This window comes from Loxodonta africana, chromosome 11, assembly GCF_030014295.1.
Source record: "Loxodonta africana isolate mLoxAfr1 chromosome 11, mLoxAfr1.hap2, whole genome shotgun sequence".
NCBI lineage: Eukaryota > Metazoa > Chordata > Mammalia > Proboscidea > Elephantidae > Loxodonta > Loxodonta africana.
The window spans coordinates 11,829,453-11,840,281 of NC_087352.1; the positions used below are offsets into that span (position 1 = coordinate 11,829,453).

The 10,829-nt window shown below is 61.0% G+C and overlaps 1 protein-coding gene across 1 annotated transcript; it reads right to left on the bottom strand.

Annotated features, from left to right (window-relative positions):
- Window positions 1-1,548: 1,548 nt before the first annotated feature.
- NKPD1 (NTPase KAP family P-loop domain containing 1) lies at window positions 1,549-10,812 on the bottom strand. Its single transcript, XM_010586448.3, has 5 exons — window positions 9,849-10,812; window positions 8,363-8,866; window positions 5,976-6,107; window positions 2,773-4,524; window positions 1,549-2,729 (listed from the first exon to the last, which is right to left on the bottom strand). Exons 1-5 carry the CDS (start codon window positions 9,946-9,948, stop codon window positions 2,638-2,640), a joined length of 2,580 nt encoding a protein of 859 aa, XP_010584750.1. The 5' UTR covers window positions 9,949-10,812; the 3' UTR covers window positions 1,549-2,637.
- Window positions 10,813-10,829: the final 17 nt, after the last annotated feature.

The following is a 10,829-nucleotide window of genomic DNA, read 5'->3' on the forward strand; positions in this document are numbered from 1 at the left end:
AAATGTACTTCACCGGGAGCTTCTGACTTTCAGGAGTGTTGGATACAGAGAGGATCCCCTTGGCCATGTTTGTATTTGCTTACCATTGCCTTAGCCACAGGTGTCCCTGGGTAGTGCAGTCTGTTAGAAACTCAACTACTAACCGAAAGGTTGGCGGTTCAAACCCATCCAGAGGCACCTCAGAAGACGGGCCTGGTGACCTGCTTGCAAAAGGTCACAATTTTGAAAACTCTCTGGAGGGAAGCTCTACTCTGACACACATAGGGTCACCATGAGTTAGAACCGATTCCACGGCAACTGGTTTATTTTTTGGCCCTGAGTGTGTTTTGGTAGCCTTTGTGGAAGGCCTAAGGGGGTCTGGTTCATCGCTCGCCTAGGCACTATACCAAATCTTCACAGTCTCCATGTCCTGACAAAGAGGTTCCTCTCTGCACATGAGGGTTGGCAGGTCGGCAGCAGTGATTAAGGGACCCCAGGCCCCTTCCTTCCTGTGTCTCTGACATCCTTCTGCCACCCGCCACGGCTCCAGGGGTCCCCTGCATCCAGCGGGCAGATGCTAGTGAAGGCCAGCCTGCTGCTTAACCCGGCACCATGGCGGGAAGGGGCACATCACTTCCAGCCCTTTTCTGACGGTAAAACGAAGCTAGTCCCAGGACCTCGTAGATAAGAGAGCTCCTTGCTAGAGGGAGCATGATCCCTGGTGGACAGTGGGCATCTCGGCCACCCCAGTCATTGTGACATCCTGGTTTTTTGTACAAAAACCCAAAACAAACCCACTGCCTTTCGGTTGATTCCGGCTCACTGACCCTATAGAACAGAGGATACTTGAACTGCCCCACAGGGTATCCAAGGCTGTAAATCTTTACAAAAGCAGAGCAGAGTGGCTGGTGGGCTCAAACCACCCACCTTTTGGTTAACAGCTGAGTGCTTTAACTACTGCTCCACCAGAACCTTGGAATCCCTATGGGGCGTTTTGTACAAAGTCCCCCAAACTCTCTGGGGCAGCACTTGGTCAGAGTCTTAAGACAACATGGGCAATGATCTGAGCACAGCTTGGTACCACCTCACAGAGGCTTCTGCTTTTCACGGGGGCCTGGGGACGCCTCAGTCCAGCTCCCAGTCTCCAGCCAAGTCCACACTTCAGTATCTTTCTGTTGCAGCACCCCATTCCTGGCACCAGTTTATTTTCAGCCTGGACTGTAGATGGTAAGAAAGAGAAACCCAGCTCAAAATGGCTTTAACAAAAAGAAAGGGAGAAATACTGGCTCCAGCAGTCAGTCTGTGGTGCTCTCCTTCTTGGCAAGACATCTCCAGGCAGGCCAGGCCTATCCCACCAGCTTAGCCATACCGGACTGGAAAAGCAGCGTCTCTGTCCGGACAGCTCCTGGGACAATCAGGACAGCTGTTTGGGCATTGTGTGCACTATGGCCAGGGGTGTTGGGGGTTATGGGCCAGCCTTGGAGCTCAGGCGCATGAGGCCAGTCCCCACCTGACCGCGTGGCCTGAGGGTGGGTGCTGTTGCTGGGCCTGGAGCGCACAGCTCTTGGGTCCCTCTGGGACTGTCCCCTCCGCCCACCCTCACCTTCCAGTCACATAGGGTATGTTCAGTGTTGGTCCCCCCACTGGACAGGGCCGGGCAAACCCCAGGCCTGCGGGTGTGGCTGAATATTTGACCAACAAGGAATCTGACGCTGCCCACAGGTGTGCCATCTCCAAGATCTCTGGGAAGGGGGAGGCTGGAGCCAGGCTGGCCGAGCCCAGCTCCAGCCCCAGGGTGCCCCTCTTGTCTGGCCTGGCTCCTGCTCTATGTCCTGTTAAGTGTCCCCATCTCTGTCCCTCAATATCCCAGGCCTCAGCTGCCCACCTAGGGGCTGAGCAGATGGCTTCAGTGTCAAACCCATGGCCCTGGAATGGCCTGTCAGGCAGGCAGCCCTGGACAAGTTACTTTTCTGGGGGAGGCTGAGCTGCCCACCCCAGCTGTCTGAGGTGCCAACGAGGCCTAATTACATTATTATGATGAGGGTGGAGCAGCCTGCTGAGGTCACCGGGGACACCACCCTCGGAAATGCCAGCTCCAGCCCTGCCCACAGAGGGGCAGGCTAGGGTGTGGGGACAAGGACCTGAATACCCTGAGGCCTGGACGCTCTCCTTCACCTGAGTCAACCTGGCACATCCGTCCTTCCTCTCCTCTGCCTCTGAAGCCTCGCCCACCACCCCCGCAGTCCCTTTCGCTGCCAGGGATGCCCATGACAAGGCTGCCAGCCTGAAGCTCTGAGGGGGTATGACAGGACAGGGCAGGCCTAGCCCAATCCTCACCTAGCCAGGCAAGACCAAGGCATAAAGACCAGTTGGGGGCTTTACACACCTTCATTTATTGCACTTCAATCCTCAGTTCCTCACTGATCCTGGATCTGCTCTCTGACACCACCCCACTCTTGGGGGCTGCTGCCAACTGCTCTGTCTGGGGAATGTGGCTATCACAGGCCTCACTCCAGACTCTAGACAATGGTCTCTGGGCCTTAGACCCATTCTGGACCTTTTGCCCTCATCTGGGCCAAAAAGTAGCTGTTGCTTCTGCTGGCTGGAGTCCTCCATTCAAGGTCCACTTGGGCTGGGTTCCCTGGAAGGAAAGGGCGCTCAGGCCAGGGGCCTAGGCTTGCCCCCTTTCGCCCAGTCTGAGGGTTGGTGGGCGTTGCTGGCATGCCTAAAGGCATGTTCTGCGTCGTGGCCTGGTGGGGATGAAGGGAAGGTGTTACTGACTCTTGGCATGGCCTGACGGGGACGCCCCGGAGGTGCTGGCTTTGTTGGCGGCGCCGTTGATGGCGTGGGAGACATCCCGGGCAGGGGATTTGGGCGGGCTGGGCGGCTTGAGCGTGCTGACCGCACGGATAAGGCCCATGCGGCGGCGGATGGAGTGGTCCAGGTTGACGGTGCAGCGCAGCAAGCTCTGCGCCTCGTCCACCGTGAAGGGGAAGTCGGCGCCCAAGAAGCGCTCGAAGAGTTCTGGGTCGCCGTCCAGGTCGAGTACGTTCTTCAACGCTTCGGTCATGGTGTGGAGCTCGCGGCTGTTGTCGCAGAACACGTTCCAGAGGCGCGCGCGCCCCTGGGGCGCGCCCCCGGCCTGCTGCCCGTCCTCGAGGCACTGCAGCACCCAGCTGAGGCGGCACGGCCACTGGTTGGCGAGCACGACCCAAGCCACGGCCTGGCGCGGCGTGGGACCCCTAAAGTTCCCCTGCGGCTGCTGCTGCAGCAGCAGGCGCACGGTGATGGGCACGGTGTTGACGATGCGCCGCATGGACACCACGTTGTCGGGCACGTACTCGTAGAGGCAGTCGCGCGCGTCGTGCAGACACAAAAGCGCCTCCTGGATGCGGCGCGCCGCCTCCGCGTCGATGCGGCTCTGCGCGTGCTCGGCGCCCGGGTGCATCTCCACCGCCAGCAGGTGCTCGGCCTCAGTGTTGTCCCGGCTGCTCCTGCCCCCGCCCGGCGACCGCAGCTTGCGCGTGATCTCGCGGTAGAGCAGGTCGTCGCGGCTCTGCACTGCGTCGTGCAGGAACTGCAGCTTGGTGCGGCGGCCCATGATGGGCACGGAGAAGGGCAGCGTAACCGTGCGGTTGAGGAAGTGGTAGCCGTTGTCGGCCGTGCCCTTCATGTTGCTGGCGCTCTCGAGGCACGCGGCCAGGATGCTGGGGTCCACGACCAAGATGAAGATGAATGGTGCGTGGCTGTCGGACAGCAGCGTGTTGATGGCATTGAGCACGCCCACCACGCGCTCCGGGTAGCACGTGTCCAGCCCGGTGACCTCGAGCACGACGCGCAGTCGGCGCCGCTGGTAGATCTCCAGGAAGCACAGGAAATCGGTGAGCAGCTCCACCTCCTTCTTCACCTCGCACATGAAGCCCAGCTGGCTGCCAAACTTCTCACGGGACACCAGCCGCTCGATCCTCTTGCGCTGGCTCACAAACAGGTGCTTGCCCACCGAGTACACGGCCATGAGCAGCCCCGAGCCCGACAGCGTGGTGGCCGCGCCTCCGAACGCCTTGAGCACGCTGCCGCTGCCGCTCGCGTGGCCCAGCGCGTGACCCAGCGCGTGGCCGCTCAGGGACAGGTAGAGCAGGCCCACGCCGAGGCTGAGCGCCGCCAGCAGCGCCAGCAGCACAAGGCACACACGGCATCGGCAGTGCCACTCGCGCTGGTAGAAGCCCGCCGAAGTGACCGGCTTGTTGCTCAGCACTGAGTAAACGCTGAAGGGCAGCGCGCCGTAGTGGTGGCGGATGCCCTCGCACAGCGTGGTCACCAGGCCGGCCCACAGCTTGTCGGTGCCCGCGTACTGCCAGGCGCTGAAGCGGATGAAGAGGAACTGCACGTTCTTGCGCCGCAGGTGCACCTCGGTGATGACCGGCTTCAGGAACACCAGGTACCACAGCAGCTGCGGCAAGCCCCAGCCGCTCACCTGCCGAGGCCGCCACCGCACGCGCCGCAGCTCCTCGGACTCGCGCTGCGCGGCCTCCTGCTCCATCAGCGCTGCGGGAAGGGGGCGGGACACGCATGAGCCGCGGCCGGCGGGTGCGGGGCCTGGAGGGGGCGGGGGCCGAGCGAAGGCCTGGACTCTGGCTTAGACCTCCGGGGACCAGGGGTGGGCAGAAGTAGAGCCCCGAGAGAAGAAGAGCACGGGAGGGGTAGGGAAAGGGGCATGAGGAAGAGTCAGGGCGGGGCTAGGGGCTGGGGGAAAGTCTGGAAGGCCCGAGGGGTAATGGGAAGGTTGTAAGGGTGAGGCCCAGAGGTTCTAAGGACAGGGTGAAAGAATGAATGTGAGATTATGAGGAACAGAAATGTTAGGCAGGCTGGTAAAAGCCTGGGTCTTAATTTCCTGGCTTACTGCTACTCTTCCTACGGACCTCAGCTGCCGCCTCCTCCAGGAAGCCCTCCCTGTTCCCCCAGGCTGGGTCAGGTGCCCTCTGATCTCCCCCATCTCAGCTCTAACCACTCTAGGTCGTCACACTCTGGAGATGGGTGTATCTCTCCTGCTGGACTGTGAGCCCTGTGAGGACAGCTCTGGCTGTCTCAGTCGCTGCTGTGCCTCTGAGCACCGAAGTGTGGGGTAGTGTTTGCTGAGCTGAGCAGTGCGTGACCCCTCTTGCCACCAGGTCAGGATCTGTCTGCTATGTGCTCAGGAATGTTCTAAGTCACCCAGCAAGAGTTCTAAAATGCTGTTTCTTTTGTCCTCCCAATCCAAATCTTTGCTCTCTCCCTTGCTGTGAGATCCCGGGCAGATCCCTTCTCCTCTGGGGATCCTGTTGATTCCTCTGTGACAACACAGGGGCTGGACACAGGCTTGCTGTGCAGCAGTTCACTGAATAAGCGGTTCAGGAATGAAAGGCCTTCAGGCTGGCACTAGCGCTGGGCACGTGGAGTGAGTCACCCTCAGCCTCTCAGGCCAGTTAAGACTGGGGATCTGAGTTCAGGCAGGGTGTGACACAGGTAAAAGCTGCTGCTGAACCTGGCCAGGTTTGGGCTCATTTCTTCAATTAGCATCTCTCTGTTGGGAGTCTTGCAGGTAACAGGCCCTGGGCTGGGGCTGAGGAGACAGAGATAAACCTGGGGGGCACAGGCCAGTGGGGGCTTGGCAGGAGCCTGCAGTCTCGGTGGAGAACCTGGGCTTTCTGCCTAGGGCACTGGGGAGCTGTGGAGGGCTTTTGAACAGGGGAGGGTCAGGGCGAAATGTGGATTTCAGAAAGATTCCTTAGAGTGGATTGGGAGAGGACAGACTGGAGGTGGGAAAGCTGGGGAGGAGGCTGGAGTCCAGGGGTGGGAGGGCGAGGCTATGGGCATGGGCATAGGCCTGGTTAATGCTGAGATGGAGCGCCTGCGCTGGGCAGGCTGGCCCCAGGGCTGAGTGCATCTTCGGGGAGCCTGGAGCCCAGCAGGGCCTAGAGGCTCTGTTTCCCGCCCCACCCCAACACACAGATCCTCACAGGTGATCTTGTCCAGCATCATGTGCAGGCGGCAGCCGAAGGGGGCATAGAAACCTACGGTCACCGGCACGGGCACGTGGCACAAGGTCTTGGCCAGGCAGCTACAGTAGACGTCATCCTCTGTCAGAATGTCTGGGGGCCGGAAGTGGGAGGTGGAGAGGGGAAACTGAGTCAGTGAGCCTGGCCCAGCACCACCTTCCTCCCCATCTGCCCTCCACAACGCCCACCTTCAGCTCTTCCGTGCACCAGCATCCCCGTGCCCCCAATTCCTGAGGTCATTCAGGTCAGACCCTCCAACTGGGGGTTCTGTGGCCACAGACAGGCAGCCTCCTTCTCCAGGGCTAGGTCTGCGCCTTGGGGCCCCACAGGAGGAGCTGACCCTGGGTCTGCCAGTCAGAGGCTGGGGGGCTGAAATTCCCCAGCCTGGACCAGAGGCTAGTGGGAATTTGGCTGCCCTGGCCCTACACCATCAATCTTGACCATCAGCCTTGCTTGGACACAAGGCCCTTGGATACTTAAGATACTACTTCCTGTTCCCCCAAATCCCCCATTGTCAGCTCCTGCCTGCTCCCCTAGCCTAGCTCAAGTGTGGACAGGGCCCAAGGACCCCAGGATCCCTCTGCTTCTGGTCCGCGACCCACCCCAACCTCTCACCCTCCCCGTAATCTCAAATCACCAATCCACCCAGAGCACAGGCCTGGAGACAGGCAGGCGGTCTCACGTTCAAGTCTTGGCCAGTTTTTTCGGCACATCCCTGCAAGAGTGGTAGCCTCAGGGAGGCTCAGTCTCGTCCTCTGGGGAGTGGAGCTAACTGTGCCTGGTCGCCAGGGCTGGGGCAGAGAGGCTGGCCAGTGGGGATGCTAAAGAGCCTGGCCAGGACAGCCTTCAGTAAATGGCACGATCTCAAATGGCTATTAAGGGCACAGATCTTGGTTGGGGCCTCGGGTGTGTGTGTAGGGGGGTGGTAACACACCCACTTTCACAGAAGCCTGGTGGGCTTGCATCCGTTCCCCTCTGAGAGAAGGAGCCCGGCCTGGTGGCTCAGCCAGGGGCCAGGAGGAGGACAAGGGCAGTGGAGGTGGCAGGAAGGGTGCATCTAAGCCCAGCTCTGACCTCACTGGCTGAACCTCTCTTTTCCCGTGTGAGAAATGGGCATCTTGACCAAGAGCCTCCAGTGAGTGACAACGTCATGCCCTGGAAGCCTGGCAGGGACTCAAGAGTTGCAGAGCCTGACCCAACCCGGACCTGTATCCCTGCTCCACTATTGTTCTACTTTCAAAACAGACCTAGAAACCAGCCACGTTGCCCCACCTCTGCCACCCTCACCCTGGCCTGGCCTGGCCTGGCCACCATTCCCTCTCGCCTGCACTCTTGCAGTTGCCGCCTCACTGAGTGGCCAACTTCCGCCCTCGCCTCCTCCTGCCCCCTCTCCTGTTAGATCTTGAGTCAGCTCAAGCTCCTCCTGGACTCAGAGCCTCCCAGGGCACCCCTCTCACTCAGGGTTACAGCCGAATCCTCACCTGGCCACCAGGCCCAGGGTGACCCGCCATCTTACGCCCTCTCTGGCCTCACTCTGTCTGCTGCAGCCGCACTGGCCTCCTTGCTGTCCCCCACCTCGCCACCCCGCTGCCTGAACAGACTCGAGAGAGCCGCACGGGTTCTGCTCAGACGTCTCCTATTTAATTTGCAGACGCTGACATGACCATCTCCTTCCCTGCTGCATTCCTCTCTAATGGGGTTATCCCCAGGTGACCTATTTTTTTAATTTCTTTGTCTTATTTGATTTGCCATATCCATCCCCAAACCCCAGTGGGGTGTGAGTTCCATGAGGACAGGGATGTCTGTCCTGCTCTCTGTCGCATCCCCAGAATACGTCCAGGCACACTACAGGTGTTCACTGCAGTTGCTGAATGAATGAGTGACCTAGTGAATGAGTAGATGAGTGAGTCGATGAATGAATGAGTGGATGAATGAATGAATGGGTGAATGAATGAATGGATCCCACCCCTGCTGTTCACTCCCTCCTCCCCAGTCACTCTCTATCTCCTGCTACAGCCTCACACTGTCCTGTCTCTCACCAGAGCTGGCCAACATTCGTCACCCTGCCCCATGCCCCTGGTGGCTGCTGGGCCAGGGAGGCAGGGCTGTGAAGAGAGAGCAGACCAAGGGTGTCGGCACAGGCAGAGAGAGGCCTTCACCGCGAGCTCAGGCGGCCCTACTCAGGCCAGCAGCAGCCTTGGATCCCCGCAGCTGAGGCAGAGGCGGGGGCAGTGGCGGGGGGAGACCCAGGGTCAGGATGAGGAGGGCAGGCCCAAGGAGCAAGAGGCCTAAGCAGGCAGCGAGGTGGTAGAGCCAGGGACGGAGCCCATGAAGGCCTGGGTCAGCACCGGAGTTGTAGGAAGCAAAGGGGCCGCAGGCCACCGGGGCTGGCAGGGGCTGGACATCAGTGGGCTTGCTGGGCTCCAGGAAGGTGCCGGCTGCTGAGGGTGGGGCTGGGCCGCTGCTGGCTACAGTGGGTACACCGGCGGGCGCACAGGTGAGTGAGGTGGTAGGTGCACTGGTGAGTGAGGTGATGGGCGCAGGGAGCGGCTGGGGGGCGCTGGCCAGGGCCATGAGGGCAGTGGCTGCTGCAGGCGGCCCCCTCTGGGCCCCGTGGACAGGGCAGAGCCGCTGTCGCGGTGGGCAGGGAGGTGGGGGCTGGGGCTGCCGCCGTCGCTGCTGCTGCTGCTTCTGATGTTGCTGCAGGACTGGGGGCTGGGGGTCCAGGCACCGGCTGCCACCGCCCTCCTGCCGGCCATGATAGGCCAGCTGCCAGTGGGGCAGAGGGGGCAGCGAACAGGGCCCGTGGGCTGGAGGGGCTGCTGGGTCATGGCGCCACTGGTGACAGCATCCTAGAAAGAAGGAAGTGGGGTGACTGGGCCTGGGTGCCTGACCCAGTGGGACAGTCCTGGCACAGAACCTGGTCAAGTCTTCAGATGGAAGCTGGGGCTGGAGCAATCTTGGGGGCACCTGAGGCCCCGAAGGATCCGAGTGGAAAGTGAGAAGTGGGCAGAGGGGGAGCCGTGCTCTCTCACAGGTGAGATGGGTAGACAGCAGGAAAGAAGAGGTGAGGGGCCTGGACTGCAGCCGTGCAAGGAGCTGTAGAGTCCCTTCAGCCCTTACTCCCCCAAATTCTTGGGTCTGTGGGGGGCCCCCAGTAAGAGACGGGGAGTCCATAGGTAGCTGGCCTGGCTGCTTCAGAGCAAGCCAAAGTGATGAGAGGTGTCCGTGGAGAGGGGACAGGCCAGCGGGGAAGAAGGGGGTGGGTGGCCCTACACCTTGGCCAGGCTGGCAGGAGGGTGCTGACCTGGCTGGCAGGAGGGTGCTGACCTGGCTGGCAGGAGGGTGCTGACCTGGCTGGCAGGAGGGTGCTGACCTGGCTGGCAGGAGGGTGCCTGAGGCCCAATCACCCATAATGGATGGTAATTGCCCCTCCTCCCCACTCCACTCCCAACCAGGGCAAGCATACCTGCAGTCACACGGGAAGCTGACCCCTCCCCCGATTCAGATGCACTCACTGCTGAGGGATCCCCCAGGACCCCCCTTAAGTTGGGAGGCTGTCTCCACAGCCTAGGAACTTGGGGAGGGGAACTATCCCCATACTAGGGGAAAGAGCAGGCCAGGGAGGCCTCCCCTGCTCCCATGCCTGGCCCAGGCTCCCATCTTGGCTCCCCAGGTTTGGGGTCCCCCCACGTTGGTTTCACTATGTAGAAGCCTCTATGGGAAGTGGTGGTGGATTCTCTCCCAGGACCTGAGGTTCTCCTTTCACTCAGCAGCCTCCACTCACAGGCCTCTTTCATGCTGTGACCGCCCCCCCAACAACTGAACCCCTACCTCCCTGGTGACCCAACTTGGAGTCCAAGAAGTAGCGTTCCGGGGGGGTGCAGGGGGGCAGGGCACCTTTGGCGAAGTGGATGTGGAAGGGCTTCTGCATGGTGGCCGGCGAGGGGTGTCAGAGGCTGCTCCTGGGGGGACAGGTCGGAGCAGGGAGCTGATGGCTCAGTGCCCAGTGCTAGGCAGTACGCACAGCAGAGATCTGACATAGGGTCCCTGCCTGCCTCTGGGACAGGTGAGATCCTGTCCCCAATATCACGTTCCTGGGACACTGAAGGGGGGCTGGAGGATGATCCGCTGAGTGTGAGTGACCAGGGTGGGGGAGAGGGGTTGGGGATAATTTGGGGGCGAGCGAGATTCCCATGGGCTGGGTGTTTGGACACCCCCAGCTGGGAAGGGCTGAGCAGGCTTGCTGGTAATGGGGGCGCTGTGGCGGGGGTGGGGAGGCTGCTGAGCTTTGATGGGCCTTTATGAAACCATGAAACCCTTGTGGCGAAAGTTGGGGAGCAGCCGAGCAATTCAGGGTGCTTGACATTCAGAGCTGGGTGCATTTGGGGGCCTGGATGAGGGTTTGGAGGGAAGTGGGTGCTGGGGAAGGAAATGAAATCAGGGTGGTGTGGTTTGGGGGGAAGTTCAGCAAACTGGGGACGGACTGGGGCATCCTGGGAAAACGTGAAGAGCCTAAAGCAAAGTCTAGGGAGAAGATGCTGCTGGGTAAGCGTGGACGGGAAGCCAAGGGGCAGAGATGGGGCAGTGAGGGTTGGGGCACACTTTGGGGCCAGATGTGTGGTTCACACCCGCTGCCTCCCCCTTCAGCCCGGGGCCCCCGTACCTGGTGGTGGCCTCTCGGCCCCAGCTCCGTGCCCAGCTGCTGAGCTGCCGTGCCAACCCCAGCGACTGTCAGAATATGGGTGCCAGCCCAGCTGTGAGGCTGGGAGCCACCCGACCGGTTTGCCCGCCTGCCTGCCCCGCCCCTCCCCG

Excerpts from the sequence above, each read along its gene's own strand:
- NKPD1 (XM_010586448.3), bottom strand. The coding sequence starts at position 9,948 with ATGCAGAAGCCCTTCCACATCCACTTCGCCAAAGGTGCCCTGCCCCCC. Across the intron at positions 8,867-9,848 it reads CAAGTTGGGTCACCAGGGAG|GATGCTGTCACCAGTGGCGC; the intron begins GTAGGGGTTCAG and ends CCTTCTTTCTAG. Across the intron at positions 6,108-8,362 it reads CTTTGCTTCCTACAACTCCG|ACATTCTGACAGAGGATGAC; the intron begins GTGCTGACCCAG and ends TCCGGCCCCCAG.